General features: G+C 45.4%; 12 protein-coding genes across 12 annotated transcripts; 5 read left to right on the top strand and 7 right to left on the bottom strand.

Moving 5' to 3' along the window:
* Positions 1-1,401: 1,401 nt before the first annotated feature.
* Positions 1,402-4,330, top strand: MCYG_06443 (GTPase-activating protein GYP5; the record flags this gene model as incomplete). The annotated part of the gene is made up of 4 exons (XM_002844433.1): positions 1,402-1,437; positions 1,524-3,149; positions 3,206-4,147; positions 4,265-4,330. 4 exons carry the CDS (start codon positions 1,402-1,404, stop codon positions 4,328-4,330), a joined length of 2,670 nt encoding a protein of 889 aa, XP_002844479.1.
* Positions 4,331-5,304: 974 nt separating this feature from the next.
* Positions 5,305-6,647, bottom strand: MCYG_06442 (4-hydroxyphenylpyruvate dioxygenase; the record flags this gene model as incomplete). The annotated part of the gene is made up of 3 exons (XM_002844432.1): positions 5,305-5,689; positions 5,755-5,919; positions 5,989-6,647. The coding sequence occupies 3 exons, from the start codon at positions 6,645-6,647 to the stop codon at positions 5,305-5,307; spliced, it is 1,209 nt and encodes a 402-aa protein (XP_002844478.1).
* Positions 6,648-7,636: 989 nt separating this feature from the next.
* On the bottom strand, positions 7,637-8,261 carry MCYG_06441 (conserved hypothetical protein; the record flags this gene model as incomplete). Its single annotated transcript, XM_002844431.1, has 2 exons — positions 7,637-8,186; positions 8,254-8,261. The coding sequence occupies 2 exons, from the start codon at positions 8,259-8,261 to the stop codon at positions 7,637-7,639; spliced, it is 558 nt and encodes a 185-aa protein (XP_002844477.1).
* Positions 8,262-9,034: 773 nt separating this feature from the next.
* On the top strand, positions 9,035-9,637 carry MCYG_06440 (conserved hypothetical protein; the record flags this gene model as incomplete). Its single annotated transcript, XM_002844430.1, has 1 exon — positions 9,035-9,637. The coding sequence occupies one exon, from the start codon at positions 9,035-9,037 to the stop codon at positions 9,635-9,637; it is 603 nt and encodes a 200-aa protein (XP_002844476.1).
* Positions 9,638-9,697: 60 nt separating this feature from the next.
* On the bottom strand, positions 9,698-10,294 carry MCYG_06439 (conserved hypothetical protein; the record flags this gene model as incomplete). Its single annotated transcript, XM_002844429.1, has 1 exon — positions 9,698-10,294. The coding sequence occupies one exon, from the start codon at positions 10,292-10,294 to the stop codon at positions 9,698-9,700; it is 597 nt and encodes a 198-aa protein (XP_002844475.1).
* Positions 10,295-11,081: 787 nt separating this feature from the next.
* MCYG_06438 (histone acetylase complex subunit) lies at positions 11,082-12,418 on the top strand (the record flags this gene model as incomplete). Its single annotated transcript, XM_002844428.1, has 4 exons — positions 11,082-11,242; positions 11,439-11,661; positions 11,729-12,026; positions 12,177-12,418. The coding sequence occupies 4 exons, from the start codon at positions 11,082-11,084 to the stop codon at positions 12,416-12,418; spliced, it is 924 nt and encodes a 307-aa protein (XP_002844474.1).
* Positions 12,419-12,692: 274 nt separating this feature from the next.
* On the bottom strand, positions 12,693-15,114 carry MCYG_06437 (conserved hypothetical protein; the record flags this gene model as incomplete). The annotated part of the gene is made up of 8 exons (XM_002844427.1): positions 12,693-13,401; positions 13,456-13,866; positions 13,923-14,257; positions 14,317-14,429; positions 14,489-14,642; positions 14,706-14,786; positions 14,841-14,963; positions 15,031-15,114. The coding sequence occupies 8 exons, from the start codon at positions 15,112-15,114 to the stop codon at positions 12,693-12,695; spliced, it is 2,010 nt and encodes a 669-aa protein (XP_002844473.1).
* Positions 15,115-16,684: 1,570 nt separating this feature from the next.
* MCYG_06436 (conserved hypothetical protein) lies at positions 16,685-18,468 on the bottom strand (the record flags this gene model as incomplete). Its single annotated transcript, XM_002844426.1, has 9 exons — positions 16,685-16,852; positions 16,941-17,034; positions 17,086-17,504; positions 17,560-17,727; positions 17,757-17,800; positions 17,860-18,175; positions 18,202-18,270; positions 18,319-18,411; positions 18,439-18,468. 9 exons carry the CDS (start codon positions 18,466-18,468, stop codon positions 16,685-16,687), a joined length of 1,401 nt encoding a protein of 466 aa, XP_002844472.1.
* A 214-nt stretch (positions 18,469-18,682) lies between these two features.
* MCYG_06435 (conserved hypothetical protein) lies at positions 18,683-19,582 on the top strand (the record flags this gene model as incomplete). The annotated part of the gene is made up of 1 exon (XM_002844425.1): positions 18,683-19,582. One exon carries the CDS (start codon positions 18,683-18,685, stop codon positions 19,580-19,582), a length of 900 nt encoding a protein of 299 aa, XP_002844471.1.
* A 585-nt stretch (positions 19,583-20,167) lies between these two features.
* MCYG_06434 (iron sulfur assembly protein 1) lies at positions 20,168-20,988 on the top strand (the record flags this gene model as incomplete). The annotated part of the gene is made up of 2 exons (XM_002844424.1): positions 20,168-20,894; positions 20,951-20,988. 2 exons carry the CDS (start codon positions 20,168-20,170, stop codon positions 20,986-20,988), a joined length of 765 nt encoding a protein of 254 aa, XP_002844470.1.
* A 903-nt stretch (positions 20,989-21,891) lies between these two features.
* On the bottom strand, positions 21,892-22,870 carry MCYG_06433 (conserved hypothetical protein; the record flags this gene model as incomplete). Its single annotated transcript, XM_002844423.1, has 2 exons — positions 21,892-22,035; positions 22,118-22,870. The coding sequence occupies 2 exons, from the start codon at positions 22,868-22,870 to the stop codon at positions 21,892-21,894; spliced, it is 897 nt and encodes a 298-aa protein (XP_002844469.1).
* A 783-nt stretch (positions 22,871-23,653) lies between these two features.
* On the bottom strand, positions 23,654-25,376 carry MCYG_06432 (C6 zinc finger domain-containing protein; the record flags this gene model as incomplete). The annotated part of the gene is made up of 3 exons (XM_002844422.1): positions 23,654-24,433; positions 24,575-25,264; positions 25,317-25,376. 3 exons carry the CDS (start codon positions 25,374-25,376, stop codon positions 23,654-23,656), a joined length of 1,530 nt encoding a protein of 509 aa, XP_002844468.1.
* Between the last annotated feature and the right edge of the window lie 135 nt (positions 25,377-25,511).

Here is a 25,511-nt window from a genome sequence, read left to right as displayed (position 1 = left end):
GAATCTGCTATTAGCAGTGGATAAATGCCAGTAAAAACAGTTTCGAGAAATGAGAGTATCCTCTGAAAAGTCCTTCTAGCAATAGTATTGTGCATGAGTTTTTCATTCGGCACCCATTTGCATCTCCACACAGGAGTTTGGAGGAAAGGCTTTGGTTGATGTTATAGAGTGTAACAAGAGCGCGCGCCTAGTCCACTGAGTTGAATTTAGGTACCCTTAGTCAAATAAACAACAAGCGAGGCACTTTGTAAAGGTGTTGCTAACTTATTTAAAGCAAAGAGTTGGGCATTGGTTGAGATACACCGTCTGATATTGGTGCTGATAAAAAAGGGTGACAATCTTTGTTTAAATAGCAATGCTATATATAGACTATCCTGTTGGCTGCCGGGCTGGTCTGGTCCCAAGTTCATTCTTCATAGAGTCTGCCAGTGAATTCCATCAAGCTCTCTCCTAATTTCGATAACAAGTCCCCAGATGCCTGCCGACTGGTCGAATGATGGATTTAAATATATTCTTCAGCAACCCCCTGGTCGTCATGCCGCAAAAACCAGCGTCTCGGTCGACGGGACAGTACTATGTAGTTAGAATTTAACGGCTCCTTCCGCATGAGCATGGATTAGTTAACCCGTGGTTATATTCCTTTGGCGCAATGGGACTGGACAGAGACCCCTGATGGGCTGTAAAGGACCTGAAGAGCTGTGTCTTCACCCACGTCCCACGCGAACGAATGCCAGATGTGAGTGACTCTTCGCTAAGTATATATATTGTCTTACTTAAGGACAGCCTGTCAAGGATCATTAAGCACTGCCTGGAATAAATTGAGTTGGATGGTGAAACACGCCTGAAGATGGCCTCGCTGCAAGCCAAGGGGCTTTCGACTGGCCCGGAGGGCCCAACCAGCCCGTCCCCCGACTGGGATCGATCATTAAAAAAGGATAACTTGTGCGTCCCAAGTGCGTAATCACTTCACTCATCGATAATACTAATATTAATTCCCATCAAGTTCGACAAAGAGCTGACGTGAAGAGAAGAAACAAAAAAGGGGCAAAGAACTAAAAATAAAGAAACACCTTGAAACGTGACCTCGAGATAAGATCATCATCTTCTTCCCGTTTAGGAAAACATCACAAGTTCAACAACTCCAGACCAAAAAAAATAGAAGAGAAAAAAGGCCGACAACTCCAACCCTGATAAATCATTATTCTGCTACAACCTTGCCCTATATCGAACCCTCCGGTTTCCCTCCATACTGCGGAAGTGTAACGTGACGTGTTAATCCAACCTGGGGAGGGAAAAAGGTGGTTTCAAAGTTGGACCGTGGAGCCCCCAAACGACACTGCAATCCTCCGCAATTCGACATTCTTCTGCTCTAGAGATTCCATATGACGATACTTATCAACTATGGTTGCAAGTCCGGAGAATACTGACTATGAAGCGGTAGGCCCCATCCCCCTTCATCTCTTCAGTGCTCTCTGTTCCTCGCTCTGCAACGCCTGGGAACACGGAGGACTTACTATTACTAGGACACCTTTGAAGACGCACGAGATACGGCACAAGACAGTGATAACCAGGGCTCGTCCAAGGCTCCTCGATCTCTGACGGACAGGCGGCCTTCCAACGGGTCTACAAGGCCTCCCGCTACTCCTATAGCTACCGAGCTACCTCCGCTACCGTTGACCTCTCCTGGAGAAGAGGATGGGGAGAGCTCTATCATAACCTCACCTATATCACAGGCGGGGGAGGATACGCCTAGGAAAGAGAGACGAGTAAAGTCACCGCTGTTGACGACTCATCGTCTGTCATCTTCCTCCCTAGATGACGTGAACCTCTCGAATTCAAAGGAGGACGAGAATATCGGCACGGGGCCTCCCTTGTCTCCTGACCAACACTCGGACGTTCCTCCACCACTTCCGGCTAGAGATTCACCACCCAAGGAAACACGTCCACAAGGCCTGTCAGCCGCTATTCCATCTGTTCCTTGGGGTGCACCTCCTGTGACCAAGTCTCTGCCACCAGTTCCCCCGAATGCTGCCGCCCCTCCTTCGAGAAAGCTGACAAGCCCCTTCTCCTGGCTGTCTAGAGGAAACACAAAGGAAAGCAAGAACGCGCCAACGAATGGAACAAGGCGGAACACAGGAGCCTCGGTGTCAACGATCATGAGCAACTCTGAAAATCCGAATCGGCTCCACGAAGGAAGTGACGGGGAAGTCGGAAGCCAAGACTCTCGGGGCCAGGTACGGAACAGCTTAAAGGACCAATTCAAGCTGCTAAGGTTGCAGGACGAGGGTGCTCCCGCTGGATCTGATGACCGGGCCAGTATCGGGTCTAGAGAAGGGAAAGGCTCTCGCTCGTCTGTTGGTAGCCCGGGGCTTGATACAGGGGAAGCTGCTGCCTCGGCGGCCCCACTACCATCCCCCGGAGCAACATCTCCACTTCCCTCCACCGTCAACCCGGAGCTACCACCCGGCACCGTATCTGGATTTTCATCCTCCGCTACTGATGCCTCGACGCCGGTTGACTGGGAGCTCTGGCAGCAAGTTGTGAATCATGGCCCAGAAGCCTTGGCTGGAGAGAACTCGGAGAAATTAAACGCAGCTATAAAACGAGGTATACCACAGACAATCCGTGGGGTTATATGGCAGGTACTTGCCGATAGTAGGAATCCTGAGTTGGAACATGTATATCGGGAGCTTTGTGCGCGTGGCACGGAGAAGGATCCAAGCCGAAATCTCAGCTCAACCTCCATAGTATCTATCAACGGGAGCTCAGCTGGAAGTCCAAAAGAAAGGGAATCTATTGCGTCTTCTCGTTCTTCTATACGCTCTGATATCTCTACCCAAGCCACGGGCTCTGTCCATGGAACCGCTTCCGGCTCCGTGTCTGAAAAGGATAGCGAATCAATAGCCAAGGCAAAGGCCGCTCTAGAAGCTGAACGTAAGAGAAGATCAAAAGAAGATGCGGCTGCCTTACAAAAGCTTGAGAAGCAAATTCGCCGAGACCTTGGCTCTCGCACCAGTTATTCAAAGTATTTCATGTCTCAGCGCAATCAGGAAGGCTTGTTCAATATTTGCAAAGCCTATGCTCTATATGACTCAGGTGTTGGTTATGCCCAGGGGATGAACTTCATTGCTATGCCTCTCCTATTTAATGTAAGTGGGCTTCTTACCCCTAGTTACGATTGTTCCTGAAGCTAACCCTCACGTAGATGGATGATGGTGAAGCATTTACTCTCATGGTAAAGCTTATGAACAAATATGGAATGCGAAACATGTTCATACAGGACATGCCAGGCCTTCATCTCCACCTGTACCAGTTTGAACGCTTACTAGAAGACCTACAGCCAGCTCTTGCTTGCCATCTGCATCGGCGTGGTGTTTCCCCTGGGTTATATGCCACCCAATGGTTTCTCACTCTCTTTGCTTACCGCTTCCCACTCCAGCTCGTGCTCCGCATATACGATTTAATATTCGAAGAGGGCCTTGAAAGCACCATCTTACGATTTGCTGTCGCTATCATGCAACGGAATGTCGAAACACTCCTTGCTATGAATGATATGACTACCTTGACCAACTTCGTGAAAGAAAAGGTCTTTGATGTATACATTGATCAGCAGCCAACTCCGAGCTCAATCCTTGAATCCGGTTTCTTCGGTAGCTCAGGAGCAAATGATAAAGAGATTTACCGTGCTGATATCATGGTTGAGGATGCCTGTGCTATTCCTCTCACGCCTGAAATGATAAAGACGTACACCGCTGAATGGGAACAGAAGACTCGAGCGGAGAAAGAGCTTGCTGATGAATTAGAGAATTATAAGCATACTATCTCTAGTCAAGCCAGTCGCATACGATCATTGGAAGAGCATGCAGAGAAGTCAGATAAAGAACACGTTCAAATAGCATCTGAACTTGTTCGTGTCAAAGTTGAGAATGAAGAGCTGAAGGATTTGAATGAAAGTATGAAGGTCGAAGTAGTTGAGCTAAAGGCAGTGGTGGATAAACAACCCGCAGAGCTCGAAGAGAAGCTCCGAACCGAGATGGATCGTATAATGCAGCGAAACATTGAAGTGCAGAATGAAAACCGATCAATGGAGGAACAAATGGCTGAGATGGAGAAGGATTTGGTTGAGACAAAAATGAAATGGGCTGAGGTATGTTATGCACCATTTCCCAAAAAAAAAAAGCAAAAGAAACCACAAAGAAAAGAAAAGAGAGAAAAAAAAGCAAAGATGAACATAAGTTACCTGTACTAACTTTTAAACGTCAAGCTATCGGAGAGCTATGAAACGCTCCAGCAGAAACTGGGCGATTTACGCAAGACCTTGAATCAATAATAGGTCTTTCCGCGCGATTCCACTCCATCGATGCTGATATCATATTCCACCACGTGTACGGAGTATAATACTTGCATGCTTCGCGCGATGCACAGCATATTCATTGTTCCACCGCATATTTGGAAACACAGCCTGGTCTACTTTCTTAATCCTCAGCCACACGGACTTCCACGGGGCATGTTTACTTCGCATGTATCGTCTTTTATCTTTGTATGTATATGGGTTGGGTTGCCCTTTAGCGTGTCAGTTCCACAACTTTTCACATGGTATAGAGAATTCTCCACGGCTTTGCCGCCTCATGTCATCCCGTGTATCCCGAGTTTAGCTTATCGGGATTAATGGTATTGTCTAGACTATCTTCCGTCGTTTATTTTTTAAGCTGTGCATATATGAGTGTTGTCGGTAAGACATGCCTTTAGAGCTTACTAGAAATACTATCATACAATATAGATAGTGATATTCGTCCTTGCAACTGCGGAGAAGACATGGATACCCGAGTCTCATGTCGGCTTCCCTTAATATATTACGTTCCCGTCCAGGGATTGAGCAGCAAGGACCCCCCTGACCAATATCGACAGGGCCGTACGCTGCGGCAAGGGGCAATTTACATATCTATTCAGTATATTTATACTCTGAGTCTCCTCGAGATACGTACAACGATTTGCTTAGACCGTCCTCCTTTACACCTTATTTGTTAAGTCGCGGATAGCCCGGTTATATCCCCAGCGGGATTCTAGAAATGCCATCGTATATGCAAATGCATTGTCTATTTCTAATCATGCGTCCAAGATAACGCCAGATGCCTAGCCTTCCCTGACGTATAACCGGACCAAAGTGAACCATACCCCGAAAGGTAAATGGACTGTCGCTCTAAAATATATTCTGCAGTATTAATTAATTGTGCTTTCATTTTAGTTTTTTTCTATTTTTGAGTGGAGAGGGAGAAAGGGAATTATGAACGCCTAGAAGAAAGATTAAAGGTTGCCTCGTAAAGCTTGCTCCCGCTCGAAAGCTTCAAACAGCGCCTTAAAATTGCCAGCCCCGAATCCATCGAAATTATTTCGTTGGATAACCTCGATAAAGACTGTAGGTCTATCAACAACGTGTTTCGCGAATATTTGAAGGAGGTATCCGCGCTCGTCGAAGTCGACTAGGATATTCTGTGCTCTCAAAGCTTCAATGTCTTCGTTGAGAGTCATGCCAGCCTTCGCCAGGCGTTCGCGCATGGTGTCGTAGTATCTACCCGGGACAGAAATGAACTTGACCCCCCGTGCGCGAAGAGTGGCAATCGATTTTAGGATATCATTTGTTAGAAAAGCAATATGCTGCACACCGGCACCGTTATAATAATCCACAAACCTGAAGTTGGAAGATGTTAATATATAAAGTTAGACACGTATTGAGCAGCCGGAGGAAAGACCAACTCTTCTATCTGAGATTTTTTCAGCCCCTCAGCAGGTTCATTAAGGGGCATTTTGATAACCTCGTTGGGTGATGCTATAACAGCCGAGCGCATGGCAGAATATTCCGAACACATATTTTTGTCATCCACGCTCCAGTAACGGTGAAAGTCAAGACAGTCCTCGTAACTGATCGATTCGCCTTGGATTAGTTACTAGAAATTAGTCAGGGGTTAAAAAGGGTGGTACGGTACTTACAAGCTAACAATAGGATCAAGCCCGCCCCAAGGTTGATTGCCAACACAATGGTCAATGTTTATGAAGTCAACCTGTGGAAGGTATCGTTCGATGGGGTCGATCTCAGAAACCGGACAAAAGCCAGGCATAAAACAACCCTTGTAGGCCACACGATTAACCAGAGTATGAGTTGTATCCCCATATGAGCCAATTGTACATGTTTGGATCGTACCGTCGAGTTCATCTCTCACGGTGGTTGGTTGACACACAGCCTGGCCCCCTGCAGCAATTGCCTTGTCAAATATGGGCTTGACATCTTCATTGACTCGGAATGCCACATCCTTGACTCCATCCCCATGCTTGGTAAGATGATCTTGTATTTCTTGGAGTTGCTGTTTTTCCCCCGAGGACATCTTGTAATCCAAATTTTCACAAGGGATAGAAATAATTGGAGCAATAAAAACAAAAACCACGTCTCCATTCTTTATAACGTGGCCGGCAATGTGGCAAGAACCATTTTCTGGTCCTTTATAGGCAACTGATTTGAAACCCCAGCGTGTGATATAATATGATGCCGCCTGTTTGGCATTGCTAACGTACCAGAGGACATGGTCGAAGCCCAAGTACTCTGGTCCTAGCTTGCTTGGGACAATATCTTCTTGAGGAGAAGAGAAAGTCATGATAAGAGTGTTTATTGTCGCCTGGAAGAGTGTGTTGAAAAAAAGTGAAATTTTTTTGGAAATTCAATGCCAGCGTGTGAGAAGAATGAATATATAACGATGATTTTGATGGCAATATATATAAGAAAGTTGCCACCACCATGCATAAACAAACGCCAAGATTAACAGTAGGCTTTGAAAGGTCGATCCATTTTTCACCTTGAATAACTACAAGGAACGCGAATACCGCTGTCTAAATAGATACGTGTTAGTGTCAAAAGACTGCATATCTAGCTAACATGTTTAAAGGCAGACTAAAAGCAGCGGTATTTGGCTAGGGCAGGATCGGTTAGGACAGGGGCTATATTAGTTTCACGATTCTGGCATACCTCGAAAAGGGGCATGAAGTGGCCCATGATCTCTCTATCTCTCTTTCGTTTAGGCCTTGCTAGTAGTAGAATAGAGGGGAGATGAGAAATGTATAGACGGTACAATTCAATCATATCATATCAATTGCATGTGGCTTATTTGTTGTGTAGCACATATTTTCGACAGAGAGGAGCCGATTTATTTTAGTGGTCCGCCTTAGCTAGATTCAGCTTCGGCGTCTCACGTAAATCATCGTCTAAATGAAATAAACCATACTTCTGGGGCTGAATCTGAGAATTTACCGAGTTGTGTGACCCTGTGTTCGGAACCCTCGAAGGCGACTGCGACTCAACCAGACGAGCCTCTCAAGCAAGCTTCTCGAGAGACAAGGCTCGGTCGATGGTTGTTGTACGTAGTACTCGCGTACGAAGTGTGGGAAGGGTGCATGGAGCACGGACATAACACAAATTTGACTCGTTGTGCTGCATGCAAGTGCTGTAAGAGGGCATTCAATTGTACTCCTAACCCTGGGAATAGCTCCCGCAGGCCCTTTCTTGTAAAGTTTTCCTAGTCCGGTATTGAGCACTTTTATTACGCCGGGAGAGCTTCCCCAAGAAATAATATTGCCGTACTGTTGAAATTCAGAATCCTTTATTAGTGATAGGCTCTGGTCGCGAGGAGAACAATATCTTGTATCTAATGATCTCCACGATCTCTAACTGATCTGGGGAGGTGGCAGAGGCATGTTTGTTTTCCGTCACATTCTGTACTTTCATGGCGTCTTGAGAGTCCGGCTTCCGTCTTCGAATAACCGCAAAAGGTTTCGATAATTTTTGTACTTCGCCTGTTAGGCGTTGGTGCTGACCAACGGTAAGATATACACGCTTCATCCAACTTTTGTCAGACGGTTCGGCGGATGGGTTGTAGTTCGCAAATATGACCCGGCCAATCTGTGTTTCAACACTGCGTATATGCTGAGAAGAATCGGGTATACGTTCAACCATCGAGTAGTCGTCACTTTCTGGAAGATTTATGGTGCCTTGGAGCTCTAATATGGCCAGACCGGACGGTGTCTGGAGGAGCTGCGGGAGTGGATTGCCTGACATCTCCGCTAAGCATCCATTGCTGCCAGTAGAGAGAGAAACATGGAGTGGAACGGTTGGCATGATGTCTATAATGTTGCTATCGGTTCTGATGAATATTTTATGTTTCTAAGTTTGAGAAAGTCGTTTTTGTGTCAAAAAAGGCGTTAATATACAAGGTCATGTGATCCTTCTCTCATCTATCTATATAAATCTATATTGACTTGTACAAAGCAGTGCAGTTCTGATAGATAATTGAATGTCTATATTTCACAATAAATTGTATAGAAATAAGTTTTATATAGCTTTTCTTCTATTAGGGTGCTTAGAATAAGTGAAGTAACATATAAATGCCTGTTGATCTATACTATAGAAAAGGTAAACAAGAGGCTATCAGGAGAATTGAAAGGAGCTTATAGGTAGCAAAGAGACTGTCCTCATCAAATATCTAAGTAGTTCCCGTGACCATTACTTTTATATTATAATTAAGATATTTAAAACTAGCAAGATGGAAAGTTCCTTAACTAGTGAAGCTAGTAAATGGAGCTCCTCCAGACACACCACCATATAAACCAAACTTATTTTGATACCAGTATCTTTCCCACAGCAACCCCCCAGAGAGAGAGAGAGAGAGAGAGAGTCATGATCTGGAACATTCAACCCCGTCAACTAAATCATTTAAACGAGAGATAACTATCTAGAGCTTACATGCTGAAAGTATCTTGATATAAGTCGCGTCGGTGTTAAGGAGTTCAACCAAAATAACGGATAGTGCATTCTAACGAAAGAGGTAAGCCTCTTTATCAAGGAATATAACAGCACGAACTAAGATTTAGATGGAATTAATAGCCAGCATAGTACTCTCCCCTGATTTTGGGCAAGCTGGCCTGTATCAACCACATTATCCTGCAGAGAGAGAAAGTGCAGCAGCAACAGATCTCCTACGTATGATAAGACATGTCCCATACTACATCGAAGACGTGGGTTTCAGCGGAAACCAAGGAATTCGAAGCATGGGCGAAAATCCGTGACGCAATGATATATGTGGCGCCAAAATCTCCATTTGTACCAACAACATTTAAGGAATGGTTGTCGCTCAAGTTATTAAGGAAGGAGGAGGATAGGCACAGGGTGGCCCTGTCGCTCGCCACAAAGCAGAGAAAGCTGAACAAAGCAGCCACAAAACTGGACAGAGTTTTCAGGGGGAAGAAGTTGGGAGATCAACTTGGCCTAGTCCTAGCAGCTGAGACGATTTGGGGGCCCTCGTCTGACCCAGGAAGTGGCCGCTGGAATGCATCATGGCCAACTCACGACGAATATAAACATGAGGGAGACGACAGATGTAGGTCCGGATACTCGAGATTCCCCCCTCTACCAAGGGAGATAGCAAACGATACCGTGAATTGGAAGCAGCGGAAGCCGGTCGAGCAATACCCATTTGACAAAGTTGGGAAGGTAATGGTCAAGAGCTGTAGCGGTGCAGCTGAGATAAGTATTGGAAACGCTGTTGGGTTTATCGGTAGATCGTTCATTCGCGACTTAGATTTTGGGAAGTCTTGATCGAATAGCAGAGACAGGGAGAGTACCGTGTTTGGTTAGAATAATGCATTCGTAGCTGCATCAGCGTGGTGTAACACTATTGCAATTTTCTTCCAGATTTTTCAACCCCATGATAACATCATCTCTTAGGGTGTTCCCTCCTCTAGGGGCATTCAGCTTTCCGTACCGGAGGTCACTCAGTTCACCAACAGTGGCTTTAATCTGACTATCAAGTTCTGATGTTTCGGTATCAATAGACTTGATACTGGATTCCATAGCAGCACAAGCTCGTTCCATATCGATTAAGAGCGTAATTAGGGTATGACGGTCCTCTGGCCTGGTTACCAAATGGTCTTTGTGGCCGAATAATTGAACATCCATGTCAGCTTCAGTTTTTTCGTCACGGCTCATACTAGCCACTCCAGAGTTTAGCTGAGCGTTCTTTAGTTCTTCCTTTTGCTTCTCTCCATTCTTGATTTCTGCTTGGATGTTCTCCTGAACCAGGTCGATGTCCTGAGCGCGGAGATATTGCAGGTCACGATACAACGTTCTAATTTGAGGATGAGACTGCAGCCGCTTAGGAAACATCTTTGTAAACTGTTCAAGAGATATAACAGTTGGCAATGGAGATGGAGAGAGTAGAAAGTTTGTGAGAATGGACTCCTCAGACGGTGCCATGATATAGGTCTAATAATGAGTTACTGCAACGGAAATTATCCCCTCTCCACAGATAAATAAATATCCTAGGACACTCTGATGGTATATTTTAGATCACTGTTTATGTCTAAACGGTTGTTTGGCCTTGATTTCTCTACCGGCTTTGATATTGAAATCGCTTTTGACATTTTGTGCTTTTACGAAGTTCACGTCGCGTCGCGGGTACCACGTGATCACATACACAGCCGAACGTTACTTACACTGCAAATATGGCATATTTACGGTATTGTTTCAAGTGCTTAACATGTTATGTAATTTTCACTGATTTTCATCCGTCCCCAACATCTTGAAAGGGGCGAAAACACGATTGGAAGATTCAAATATCACGAAGCCGAATACCCTTATACTCCCCTTTTTTTGAGGTGTAGTTGTGGAGTACTGTTCTATTTTAGGTATACTCCGCGTGTGCTCTCTTACCCGTGTTTGTTGGACGGGAACTGCATGGTTCGGCAGCTAACAGATTTTCAGGTCTTTTATATGGACAGCTCAAAGCCACAAGTGATTTAGAGAAAGGCCACTGTCCTGTTCGAGTTACTTTCTATTTCTCAGTTTGAGGTCAACCTCATTTTAACAGGGCCGGAGCTAGTTTTGCAGGCATCATACTGCCGTTTGGTGATTTCTGTTCCCTTTCGTCAGCTTCCTCCTGAGCCCTTATTTTACACCAGTTACTCGAGATTCCAGCCAAGGTCTCTAGCAGTATACCCTTTCTCACGCTTCGGTGATTTACGGCGTGACCTCACTTGCAAACATGCCTCTCAACCATCCAATATACCACAAGGATGAAACTGTGTTATGCTTTCATCATGATATCCTCTATGAAGCAAAGATAATAGCACTCAGACTGAGTGACCCAGAAGATCGAAAAAGCCCTTACGAATATCGAGTTCACTACAAGGGTTGGAAACATACGTATGTTCTTTCTCTTCCGACCTTCCATCCATTATCCAGGGTTTCTTCAACAAGGACAAGACTAGTAGAGATGTTTAGATAAACAAATTTCTATCCTGCCTTTTTTGGTTGCGGTTGTGCAACTGCTGGCCGAGACCTGATGCTCTTTGTTTCGAGGAAGGTTGGTTATGGGTAGTAACTGACTGATTTCTCGTAGATGGGACGACTGGGTGTTTCAAGATCGACTTCGAAAGGCTACAGAAGACAATAAAGAGCTTGCTGCGACCCTAAGACGTGAGGCAGAAGCTGCTTCTCGCAAGAAATCCAAAAAGAAGAAACCTGCGGCGTCGGACCCTGGTTCCAACATAGGCAGTGATGATAGACAATCATCTATTCCTGCCAGGGGAACAAAGCGCGGAAGAGACACGGAGATCGAAAAGGTAAGGATGTCCCGTGGCATTTACTGCCTTTAACATATTTCGTTGACACTGAATCTACTTATAACAGGAGGATGAATTCAATGCACGACCATCTATTCGCATAGTTATACCTGATAATCTCAAAGCACTCCTCGTAGATGACTGGGAATACGTTACCAAAAATAACCAACTTGTTCCGCTTCCAGCGAAGGCACCTGTTTCGACAATACTTGATCAATACTTTGAAGAAGAAAAGCCCAAAAGGGCTAGCCCTTCAGATGTTGATGTGTTAGAGGAGGTAGTAGCAGGAATCAGGGAGTACTTTGAGAAGTCGCTTTCGAAGATTTTACTTTACCAGTTTGAGAGACAGCAGTACCAGATCATAAGTAATAAATGGGAGTCTGGAGCGGAACCCCCAATGCCATGAATTGTGAAATCTACGGTGCCGAGCACCTTGCACGTCTATTTGGTAATCATCTCCTCAGAAACCTCTCATCTAGCATTGTTTACTAATGGCATTGTCATTTATTATTTAGCATCCCTACCCGAGCTCATTGCACAAACTGGCTTAAGCCAGCAGGCTACACAGCGGTTACGTGAAGAGTTGTCGAAGTTCTCTATGTGGCTTAGCAAACATTCAGAACGTTACTTTTCTGCCAAGTATGACTCTCCTAGCAAAGAGTATATCGACAAGGCCAAGGGTGTGAATAGTCAGGATGTACCTGGTACAGTAACTGCTCGTCTCTTTGAAATGGACAAGCAGGAGAAATCTGATTAGGCTTGGTTTAAATGGTTCGTTGTGTTAAATTCATTGTTGTTTGTCAATTTATCTTCCGTTTTATGGTCAGTACTTGTTCTATAGTTAGCTGGCGCTGGGTGTCTTTATCATGTTTACCGCAGATTATAAATAATAAGCAATAGCTTCTTGCCTGAATGTCTTTTTTCTATTATGCCGCAAAGCATGCACAGTGTGTGTTGCATGTAGAATTAAAATACTAAAGACTAAAACTTCGAGTAGATAGATGATCAATCTCAAATCGAGCTAACACTAACTACACGTTTACTTTGTGCTTAGTCTCTATTGAAACATGTGACTGTCCTGGCTGAGATACTATAGCAGTCACATCCTCCACTGTTGCTCTAACAATACGCTTTAGCTGCGGTTTCCAGTCCGCATCTCGCCATTTTTCCCAATTAGTTAAATCATCATTTGCCCGAATACTAAGCGTTGAATAGCCCTCCTTGATAATCTGATGGACTTCTCTCGGACTGAGCCTTTTCTTCTTTGCCGTTGGAGGAGGCGAGGTGTTTGCTGCTTCGCCGCTCTTGCTGCTAGGACGGGAGGCATCCGTTGAATCGGAAACGAATAGCAGAGAATGGAAGTGAGTTGAAACGCTGATGAGCGCATTGATAGAGATAGTTGAGTTGGTAGAGTGAGATGAAGGAGTCGATAGGTGTTTATAGACGTCACGGAAACGTGTCAGAACAGAGTCTGCTTCGACAACTTTGTAAAAGAGATCATCATAAGACGAAGGATCAGGAAGGAAAGTATCTCCTGCAGATATGCAGAATATTATAAGATCTACCAGATCAGAAGTGAGGGGTTTGATATGCGGGCTATGCACGAGGTCGGTGGAATACGTGGTAAGGAAGCGGGTGAGGGTGAGAAGGGTTCGCCAAAGCTCGGACCAGTGGTATGAGAAACGAGCTTTATTGGAAGATGCATATGTAAGAAGGCGGAAGAGGACGGTAATCGTATGGCTAGACACTTCACGTTAATACTGAGATTGGAATTATATGGCCCGAAAATCCCACCTGTATAAGTATGTATCGAGGCTCCGACGAAGGTTATGGTTTATCGTATCGATTAAAATGTCAAATATGACTGTTGCGAGAACTCTCTCCCCATTTACTAAGGGGAGGTGCGGAGCTCGTTGACGGCAAAGTCTCACTCGTGCATTGTTTTCGTCGCTACAGATCTGCTTACAGATGACCGGGTCTTCGACTAGGTTTCGAAGCGAGAAGAGGTTGGCCTCCGCATACAGTGCCACTCGGGTTGAACGATATGCATGCTGGAGTAGGTATGAAGTTAATGAGAGGAAACTTGCAAATGGTGCCTCTTCGGATCGCTTCTCGGCGCTAGTGGTCACCAGAGTATGGCTGAAGAGCTTGTTCGCATTTATGAAATCATACATAGCTAGCAAAATCGCTGCCTCAGGTGATGGGCTGTAGAAACATTAAAACCTTGGAGATCAGTAGGCAGAGTAATTAGATTCACTTACAGGGCTTTGAATCGCTCCTTCATCTCTTCTGCGGTGAGAGGCTGGTTTTGGGGCTTTCCTCCTGCCGAGAAGAATCCAAAGCTGAAAAATGACAGAGTTGTACTCCAATTCCATCCCTCAGGAAGATCATCTTGGACAGCGATATATGAATTTCTGAGAGAAGAGCATGCAACACCGGCTCCCCTAACCACCTTCTGTATGGTGGCTTCGTTTACGAAATCATTCAACCGCAGCTGATAAGGGTTTTGAAAATCGAATTTGTTATAGTTGGCTAGGAGGCCAAGTAATAAGAAGGGTTTAAGTACTTGCGTATGGGTATCAGAATCGTGTAAGAACTTGAAAGTTATTTGTTAGCGAGGTCTGGCTAAAGTAATGATGAGTAAGATAAGCTAACCCTCATTAGTGACGGGAAAAGATCTCGATGAATAAAATAAGACATAATGCCTGTTTTATAAGCTCCGCTGACCATTGCCAGGGCCGCGTCAATTGCCTTTAACCGAATGTCCACTAGCTAAACGTCAGCAAGGAGTCTTAGTGTTCAACAAGGCGGATATTCAAATGCTTACAAGAACTTCCATTTCGTATAATGCCATCAAGAACGGATACAAATTCGGAACAAATATGGTCGACTTCATCAAGGCCTGCGAGGATTGAAATGATATCAGAACTTGGGTTGGTGTATTTTTTGGCCAACGCACTGGCCAGGAATGCAGTCAACGTCTGTAAAAATAAGTTGTTAAGCGTGTCGTTAACCACTGTGTAGGGATATCATTAACTCCTAACCTCCAAGGCATGTGCATTTGTTGGAGCAGTATCGCAGGCTGCCTCCCGTATAGCACGAGCGAAAAGTTGTTGAGTTTGGGACTAGATACGTCAGTTCTGCCAGGATGTATGTATAAATAAAGGACAGCGTCTTACTTGGAGATGTAAGATGTCGTTGGGGCTAATACCAGCTATCATTTTCGATAGATGCGCCCTATCTGGCTGAAGCAGAAAAAATTCTCGCCAGAAGCCCTCTGTTGGGTGTGCATACTCGGAGTTCTGGGGCATGCATCAGCACAACCATGGCCATGACAAATGGTACAGAAGATTGGAGAGAATAACGTACAAAAAGGAGAGACTCGTAGAGCTTTACTATCTTAGGCTGGAAGGTCTCAGGCCTGGTCTGCTGAGTTAGTGGAGAGGATTCCATGGTGTTGTTATATCTGGTTTGGCTGGTTGTGATGGCATCGCTGTCTAAGGACAACTAATTATAATCCCAGCAGCTTATTTAAATCAGTAAGAGAGGCTTGAAGAGCCGCACCACAGTGACACGCAACTCCAGCTATTGGATATCAACCTCTTCATCGAGATTGAATGGGCTTGAAGATGTCGATGCTATCGTGTCTTTTGTCCACCTTACTCATCAACGGTGATTGGCTGAGTAGCTTTAGCAAGTTGCACTATGTAAGCATTATAAAAATAGAACATCATGCCAGTAAAAAGGGGCAAAGATTTTATATGCAGCTAATGCTTGGTTATTGAATTCTGGACATGATAAACAGACATTTGTATCAATCCTCACTTGAACAAAGCGAACTCCGTATTCTACAGATATCAAGATGTCACATTTCTCCGAGCGGGTGCTTAGTCAGACGATTTCACCTCTCAAAAATTTTATAAAGGACCTAACAGTTCAATATTCATCAACATCATCAATATTCAACTGTTTGGTCTGTTTTATGCCTCTTAAATGCTATACACCTAATACCACGCTCGAACCAGGCATGGAACATCGGATAGTATGGATGATAGCCTTGAGAGATTTGAAATGGCTCCAAGACGCGCTCCCTTGCACAATATTCCCCATGAAGAAATATACAACTATGCTGCATTGCTTGCTTTTGAATTATCTACGCTATATTCATACACTGGGTTCAAGTTGCCCCGACGGTGACCGGAGGGGTCAGATATTCGTAGGTGCCGGTTTTTTCTGCTTTACGCCAAAATACCCGGATATTATGCCTGGTATTTGGCCTCATAGACACGCTATTGCGAGCTCATGGCTCTATTCAATTTTTTTCCTGAAGTAGAATATTCCATATTTCTAGTTATCAAGTTTTGGTTACTAGTTCTTGCCCGCTCTCGACATTAGAAGTTAAGCCGATATATGCCTACAACAGAGGATAATGGCGTCTATCTAGCGTGCCCTGCGGGTCTTGCCATCAGCAGGCCTTTTTTTAACTGTCGGCATTGTTCCTAGATTCACTAGAGTTATCAGAAGGCAACGATTAGGATACGCGGTATGTCCTGTTATCAGAAATTCTAAGGTACAAAATAAATGTAACCGGAATTTAGATCCTCGCGGACCCTGATGCACAAGGTTCTAATTTCTGGGAAATACCACCTACTTGGCATTGCCTCTCTTTAGTCACATAGGTTAAATATGTGGTAGCCCATTTGCGCGAGAATCCGATAGCCCACTCCCAGGATACGAGATTAACATGACATTTGATCCTTGCCTGAGAATGACCCAATCTGGTGTGTATACCCTGGCCTTTGTCTTGGGGACATTTTCTTGTGTAGGCCCCATATAATGTGTTCGTTGACAGGATTGTTGGCTTTATCCGACTTATAGCGATGCCATGATGGTTGCGTTATCCAGACTTGGCCCAAAGGGGCCCCTATGGTGGACTGGAACTAAGGCCATTGTGTACCAATTGCCTTTGTCTCCTCCCCTCAGCCTCCTGGTGAGGATCTCCGCATACGATCACCATAACCCCCTATAAGTGTGATAGGCCTTTGCTTAAGCATTCATTAACCCGTATGGGTAGAATGTAGAATTGTGAATGCTGCTGTGTCAATGAGATGAGTGGGAAATTATCGGATCCACATAGAAAGAAGCTGTAAGTTACCAATCTCAGTCGGGGTAAGCCGCCCTGGCAGGAACCCTAACTCAGAGTCGTCGTTACCCCTTTTACCGAAGCTTACGTTAACCTTTTAGAACAATGCATCGACGTTAAACTAACCCATTCCCGCGGCTTTGCTGTTCAGTGGTGGAGATTGGAATCGGGTCTCTCTTTTCCGAGGAACGATTTTCAGATAAGCTCGGAGAAGTAGACTCCTACTGCGACTGGTGGGGAGTTAACAAGAAGCCCAATGTTTTCAACCTGGATATCAATACGTACTTGGGAGGGCGGCCAATCCTGCTATGCCGTCGCTCATTCCATACACTCCTTGGAAAACCAGCGGGCACTCCTCGAAATACATGACTCGTAAATCAGTCACGGCCATAATTTTGCAAATGGAACGGAATACCCACAGAAAATAGCGCTGGCATAGGATACGTAAAGACAAGTTGAAAGATAAGATTGGCTCGGAAAATAGCACATAAAATGGTCGGGCAAACGCCTTCATAATGATGCCCTCTCCTCGCTGCCCCGGCTGATGCGATAGAGCCGGCTGATATGTCTCTGGGAGAAACAAAACAGGAACGAGAGCTACACCGGCAAGGATAACTGACACTCCGAAGACCCACTTCCATCCTACCGTTGCAACGGAACCAGCAAATACAGGGCCAAATTGCAGGCCAGCAGCAGTGACCTAAGATGTCCCATAAGATTCGTGCATAATCAGTGAAGAAAGGATTGCGTCATACTGCCATTGAAAGAGCCATAATCCGACCCCGCGTCAAGGGAGAGCGATAGATAAATGCAAAATACCCCTGGATGCGCAAATGCCGCAGAGTGATCGAAAGATGTTTAGGGCCAACCAACTCGGGGTTACGGCGCACGCAAGTGGGAAGAAAGCAAAGAGAACAAAGGTGCTAACTATAACCACCCGTCGGCCGGAAACCTCGCTCATAGGCCCAAAGGCCAGGGGCCCGGTCACATATGTATCTGATCAAATGGACGGAAGTTGGCAATACCAGCTGAGTCTCACTCTGCGCGTCAAGGGCCGCGACGATGGAACGAATCCCGCCACTGGGAATCGAAGACGCTGTTGAAGAGCGTTAGAAGACCCACGAAGACCACGAAATATTCCATCTGCTGTTTCGTAATGTAAGCGAGTTCTTGTGCTTGTAAGGGCTGAGATTTGCTTACATTTGGCCAAGCCGTGGGCTCCAGAGTGTTTTCTTCCATAGCCAACTCACTCCTTTTTCTAGCTGCATTTCCGGTCGCTGAACACTTTGACTGCTGGAGGGCACTGCACCGAGTATGCCCTCCATCAATATTTTGGTGACGGTTATGAAGCTGGGTCCTTGGTAAGTGATACTCAATTACATAGTATTGGTTTTGACTGATAGTGCATTATAGGTATATGGTCCAGACAAGGTTTCGGACCAGAACAATCTGATCTTTATTTTCTTCTTTCTTCCTTTTCTCCTTCCTTATCTCCTGCCGCTTATCCTTCAGGCTGGCCTTAATATAGGCGTGGGTTTTATCACCACCCTAACTAGGCTGCAATTGGACAGCGATACGGGTGTGTTAAGCTTGAAGTGAGATGCGCCCTATACATATGTCTACATATGGTTTGCCCTTTTGACTTCCCGACTCGCACTATACATACAGAGGAAACTCCTATTTAATAGTTCTGGACTAGCTTCGCTCTGAATAATCCTGCGCGGAACCTTGCTCTAGGGATAGAGTCGTATTTCGAGTATAAAATCGCTTCAATCAACAGACATAGATCTCGTCGATTATCAACTGATAGACCGCTCCATCTCAAGATTCATAGCTCCTCTTTTTGTCCATCCATATTTTCCCCCCTATCCATTCAAGATGGCGGTCCCATCAATCAGCGAAGAAAGAAGAGCGGCCATTGCAGATATCATCAAGCTTCGAGAACAATTCATCAAGGAGAGGCTCATTTTCGTGGAAAGCAGCCGCATTATCCCAATCCTCAAGCTGCTTGGAGCTACCGATGAGGACATGGAGAAGATAAAAGCTGTTAGCGATCATCTGGTTGATGATCCTACTCTCCCCTTCCGTAAAACTAAGGGCGCCCGGTTCTGTTTCGACTTTGAACAGTCCAAGGTGCGCCGCCTCGAGCCTCAGCCCTACGTCCTGACAGCCGAGGAGGACTTTGTTAGGTTTGACTCAGGCCGGATCAGGAGCTTCGCAGAGGTCGAAGATGACCTCCAGGGCAATTCGACCCTGCATGCCTTATTAGTGTTCAAGGCACTCATGTTCCAAGGACTCACGTTTAAAAGGCGCCCAAAGCTCAATTACGAGGCCGAGAACTTCGTGTGTACCCTATTCAATGTGCGAGTCACCACCAACCAAGACATACTTGGCGAACCGGCTCTCGAGGGTGTGCATAGTGATGGAGTGGACTTCACTATGACGACTTTTCTGGGCGGTGAGAACATGACCAGCGACAGCGCAACGACATTTGTTCATGACATGCGCGCAAAGAACGCTCTTCGCTGGAATGAGGTCAATCCCGAACACACCTTAGGGAGGCATCAGCACCGTGAGTTCTTGGATACACTCCTCTTTGTCGACCATGAACGGAAGCATAGTCTCTCACCAGTCCAAGCCCTCGACCCAAACCAACCAGCTACCCGAGATATGCTCATTTTTTTCACTCGAAAGCCAGTGGTTGAGGGTCACGTCTCGTACCCCTTCGATTCATTGAAGTCTCACCTCACCCGCCCCATGGAGATCGGTTTGGCCTAGGCTCCCAGTTTTCTATGCCATCATTTCTTCCCTCTCTGCTATTTTCTTCGGGTAAAGAAAACTTGAGACAACGACAGCGAATACATAGTACGCTAAACTTCGGGCCGTGGCAAGGATTAAGGCGGAGCTTGTCGTCTTTTTTATTCTGGGGTATCCTGACTAGGAACGCCGATTGGAATTCCATGTCCGAGCAATTGATACAGACGGGATACCACTTTGTATTCTATTAATTGAACCATTGCTGTATAACTATCCACATATTTTTATCCAAACGTTCAAATTACCCTTTTCGGTACTAAAAAGTGGCATGATTATAATGCTGAGTCATCTTGCCAAGAGCTGATAATTGCAAATTAATGATTGGTCAAAATTATCGTCCCGTGACATCACACCGAGTTTTTACCGGCAAGAGCTTATTATTAATCACGGCAATTTGAAGCGACGAAAATGATAAACAGAAAAGTTCATCTTTACATCTCATGACGGAGGACTGAACAGCGCCATATCAGCAATTTTCTCTTGTCGCGTTGAGCGTTTATAGACAACCGACTAATGTTTTCCTGGCCGTTATCCTTTTTTTAAATCATGTCGCTGTGTCAAGCTTCTATCAAGCCTGTGACATCAGTGCTTCGCTTGGTGCTCAGGTCTAGACAACAACGGCAATGCACACAAAGCATCAGGCTTTTCTCTTCTTCCTATCCGGCATACTCGTCCACAAAACGTGAACTCCAGACGGCAACCGCTTACCGCCCATATTCTCTTCCCGAGTCCGTTTCCCCTCCGCCGCGGAATGCGGGTACTCCAGAAACATCTATCTCAAATGGAATCCCCGGTCTAAGCGCTACCCCATCATACCCACCACCGAATACTGCGCCATCATCGAAGGAAGATGGGAAGCTCCCCGTTTCGTCTTATTCTCTACCGGAGGGCGAAACGCAGAAATCTAAACCCGTATCCGGCAGTGAATCCACAACCCCAGCTTCACAGACGAAATCAAAACCACGCAAGAGCAAACTACGTGCAAGGAAGGCAGCCGTATCACTCACCCCGACTGCGTTATCCAAACTTCGAGACCTTGTTTCCCAGCCAGACCCGAAGCTGATCCGGATAGGGGTGAAAAACAGAGGCTGCTCTGGGTTATCTTACCATCTCGAATATGTTGAGAAACCGGCTCCCTTTGATGAAGTGGTTGAGCAGGACGGTGTGAAGGTCTTGATTGACTCTAAGGCTCTTTTCAGCATAATTGGTAGTGAGATGGACTGGCACGAAGACCCACTGAGTAGCCGCTTTGTATTCAACAACCCAAATATCAGTAAGTCCTATTCTCATTCTTCATATAGCAAATGCAATTCTAACCGCTTTCTTTAGAGGATGAGTGCGGTTGTGGCGAATCGTTCATGGTATAGCTATGACATATGTGCTCAATATATATAACCGTTTCTCTACTATTACTGCCCTTACAGCGTTGGACTGGCGTTTGGATGATGACAGGTCTTTAAATGACCTGGGTTGGGTCTATTATTTCTGCATTACTTTTTGTATATATTTAGATGCTTGTCATATTGCACAGACACTTTATACCGTATTCTCATTCAATATATATTATCAATGATGCCGGCCCTTATGAGATATAGCCGAGGTGGTCTACTCATGTTATATATATATGACAATCCTTATAGAGTGTAAAGAGGCTATTTTTACAAGTGTAAATAGTAATAATAGTTGGCTTGACGTTGAAAATAAGATGCTAGGTGATACTAATAATAGACACCCATAAGTATAACTATATGTGACATTATCTTCGTTCTATACCGGAATTTGATAGGATTATCAACCGCTAACTTACTGTAATGGTCACGTATAGAAGGGCGGAATAATATTAATCTAATAAATTTATACTACGACTATTACTTAATTAATATTAGTAAAGAAAACAATAGCAAGTGGAGCCTCTCACTCCCGCGCCTTCCCCCTTCCAGCCTAGCGTCCTCCGCTTCTAGTTAGCCCTCACCGCTTCGGGTTTGGCGTATTCGGGAATAGTTTAGTTTACTACATAGTACCCTTTCTACTCTATTAAAGCCTATATCGCGACGTGATAGAGCGGTAAATTCCTTTACTCAGCTTGGCATTAGGGTGAATATTTGAGGTGAATATAGAAAAATAGAAACAACTGGCATATCCATCGAAAAGCAGATATGGAAATGTTCTCTCCCAAAAGTCGGAACCGTGTATGGCAAATAGACCTCACCAAATTTTCAGGCCTGGCATTCTTAAAACCCTTTCTGGGTTTTCTGGCAGCCAGAACTCTCTCATCTTGTCTGTGATGGAGCCTTGGGGGTCCTCATAATTTTCTTCAAGCCAAACTTGCCAGTCCCAGTCAATCCAACCGTCGAATTCACGCTGTAAATAAGGCCACTGAAGTCGATGCCAGCGGAGGAGCGGACTAGCTGGGCCTGGAAGACAAATAAGACTTATTAATTCAGCTGGAACAAAAGGTTCTAGGACTGGCCTAGAAAGGTCAAAGTCTATAAGAACCACTCCCCGATTGGACCCCGGATCACTATTGATAATGATATTTCGTGGGAAGGTATCGCAATGTAGCATTCCACGTGTAAAAACTGCTGTTTCTGCGTCAATGATCCCTTTCATAATCTGTTGTCGCTGTTGCTGGGACACGTCCTTGGGATCGAGTTTACGCATCGGCACACCTTGGACCAGCTCAATGAGAGTTAACCTCACGAGGCGCTTGTCCTGATATCCATCAACAGGCAGTTCAAGGGTGAATGAGCCGTAGTATTCTGGGATAAAAGTTCCTTGTAATTCTGTAAGGGTCGCATATGCTGCAGTCTCATGTGAGTAGCTATGCTCAACAACGAGAAAAGGGTCGACATCGTCTTGTCTATGGTCGAGGTAGAGCGGATCATAGAATTTAGCAAGCACGGTTGTATTCTCCTGTGGTCCTCTGGCTGTAGATTTAGAGACCTCCAAAATGTCAACGACCCCGAGCTGGGCATTGTGGTTATCCTCCAACAGTATTTCCTTGGATATTTTGAGACGGACAACCTGGTCCCCATCGGAGCCTGGTCGAGGTGGATGGAGAAAACAACGCGCAAGGGGGTCATTCTCTTCCCTCTCTTGACGGGCTGGACGGTCCGGGGAACAGTCTAGATCTGTAGGCGGTGGAGGAACGTGAGAACGAACAGTAAACTCCTGCTCGGGGAAATAAGGAAGAGGTGGTTTAGCCGCGTTATACATGACATAATTATTGTCGCTTAAATTATACCACATGTTGAGAACTTGTGTAATGTCGTTGCTGTAATATTATTCAGTGATAGTGGACATTTATATTTGAAAATAATTGACTAAGGATGAAGTAGTAACGTAGCTTGTAACCAACCCTTTTGCCTCCCTCATAACAAGGTATCTCGGTATTAGTTAGCTCGTTACTTACTAGCGCGAAATTATTTGCACCCCCGCAAGATATTTGCAAGCTAAACCCAATAAAGAAAGAAACTATATCTAATTATGACGTATTTTTGGTTATATGCATCCCCCTTTCCCTATCAAATTCCTAAGTATGCCGCCCTATAGTATACAAGACATAGCACTCTGTGGATAATGTGTAGGGAGACGATCTTTGAAGGACATGTAGGGGGTAAGTCTAGGTAGGTAAGCTAGGGGGTCAGGGAAAAAGAAGGGCTTTTAAGGTGTTAGGCGTAGAAATATAGATATTGTCGGAATATAGATATTCCAGTGGCACGACTCGCACAGATATCCAATGGATCTCATTGGATGATAGGCCGTTTTGTCCCTTGGTGGTCCAGCGGTATCTGATAGATATACTACAGAGTGTTACATGCTCCCTTAAGCTTAGGGGGCAAGCCTACATCTTGGGCCTGCTCTCTATACCTTAACTATCTATACCTTAACTATAGAGTGTTGTGTCTTATATACTATAAGGCGGAATATTTAGGAATCTTTTGTATGAGTATACCGTCGCCTAATTACCCTATATAACGAGTGAGTAGCATGTGTTGAGGTTGTAGGAAGTACTCCATATATTCTGCGGAATTAAGGGTTGCTGTAGAGAGGAAGCCGATGGCCTTTCCTTTGAACCAGTCCTAGCACGGCTCGCATCCAAGTAGCCTCTTCTGTAAAGCTAGGCCGTCCTATGATACTACCAAGTACGACTCCTAATACTGACGAAACAGAGAATGCTCCTCCCATCTTCATGCACGGTTGTAAGAAATACTCTATGGACTGGCAGACATTGTGCGCCATAGAACGGTAGTGTTTGCGGTGGCCTAGTTGCGGAAAAAGGGTAGAGGTACCGGATGGGCAGGGCTGATCAATCCTAGTATCATCATCGGTTGATTCAGGACTCAGAGAATCACGGATGACCTCGGGTTGAATGTGCTCGATAACATCATATAGGTCACAGAGTCCAACCCATAACATTAGCCGAGCGGCCCAGTATGTCATCACCAGCCAGGCTACCTTTAGATCTTTGAAGAAATATACCACTGGGAAAAGGGGCCCGTTGATATCGGTAGGGATCCTAAGTTTAGCCACAACATTCCAATAGAGAGGGCCCGGTCCTATCGATTGTATGTCCACGTAGATATCATCAAGCAATTTATCAATTTCCAAGCACTCCTGCGCTAGCTGCCGGGCTAGCTCTACCTTTGGCTTGGGGTCGAGAAATACCAAATGGGAAGCTTTCTGGAGAATCGCTGGAGAAAGGGCTAGACAGTCATTAATACGGTCCATGGGTGCCTTGGGGAATAATGCCCAGGGTCCTTCCATCCAAAGAGGCTCGGATAAGAAGTCCGGTTCTCGGTTTAGAACTGCCTGTATAACCTATAGTCTAGATTAGCAACGGGTCCAAATAATTGTAGGCAAAATTATCATGCGTACACCAGGGTATCGTATAGCCGAAAACAAAGCAAATCCAGTTCCCGATGTGTGTGCTGCCACCCCACGAGCTCTTACTAAAGCCATTACTCCGTTATGATGGATATCGTAGGCTGCTTTCGCCTTTCCGGGGCACTCAACGACCTCGTACATAATAAGTGCCATGCACGCAGTGAGCGTCGCATCCTCAAGCCTCAGGTTCTTATCCCACAGAGCAATCTGTAGTTCCTGGAGACCTTTGGTGTAGAATTTTAATCCTTCCCTTTTCAGGTGAGGGATATCGTGCATGAATCCCAGTGCAGCCGCAGCAAGCGCTACACTTGCTGATTCAAGGGCCCGGGATTTCGTCCGTAGCTGTGAGAGGAGAAATGTCCATGGTTCGCCGTTAGGGGTGTCGGTAAGGTGTGGCTGGTCCGAAGCGAAACAGTCGGAGAGGAACGCATCCACCATGCTGTGACATTCGCCATTCCTTATAAGCAGTCTATGGGCGTTGCTATTCTCCGTGAAGGGGTAAGAGAATGGATTTCTACAGTTGGCAGTTGTCAGGCTCCATTTTGTGCCCATCGATAGCAAAGTGCGGGTGGTATGTTTATCATCGATCAATTCTGTCGAAGGCTTCTCTCTCTCTACGACACTGCCTTTAGGGACACCCCGTTTCTTTTTGGTCGACCCCGGCTGGACAAAGAGAAATATGTTTTTATCGGGATAGCCAACACACTCTCGCCCTGACCGTACACACTGGGTACAAGCCGGTCGCTGCAGTCCACACTGGAATTCTCTTAGCGAAGTGGTCATCAGTTTTGTAAAATTCATCACTCACCCCGATTTTACGCTTTCTGCAGGGTAAACAACCCCTAGATCTGCCTAGCACTCCAACCATGGCTGTGCACGAATTTGACGATGTTATCCTGAGCCAAGGGGTAAAGCTCCGCCTCTATTGACCAAGTTTAAAGTCGCCTCGCATGTTCAACATGGCTTGATTAAGCTGTAAGGAATGTTTCTTTGGACACTTTGG

This window comes from Microsporum canis, genomic scaffold, assembly GCF_000151145.1.
Source record: "Microsporum canis CBS 113480 supercont1.6 genomic scaffold, whole genome shotgun sequence".
Lineage (NCBI taxonomy): Eukaryota > Fungi > Ascomycota > Eurotiomycetes > Onygenales > Arthrodermataceae > Microsporum > Microsporum canis.
This window is presented reverse-complemented; position numbering and strand designations above follow the sequence as displayed.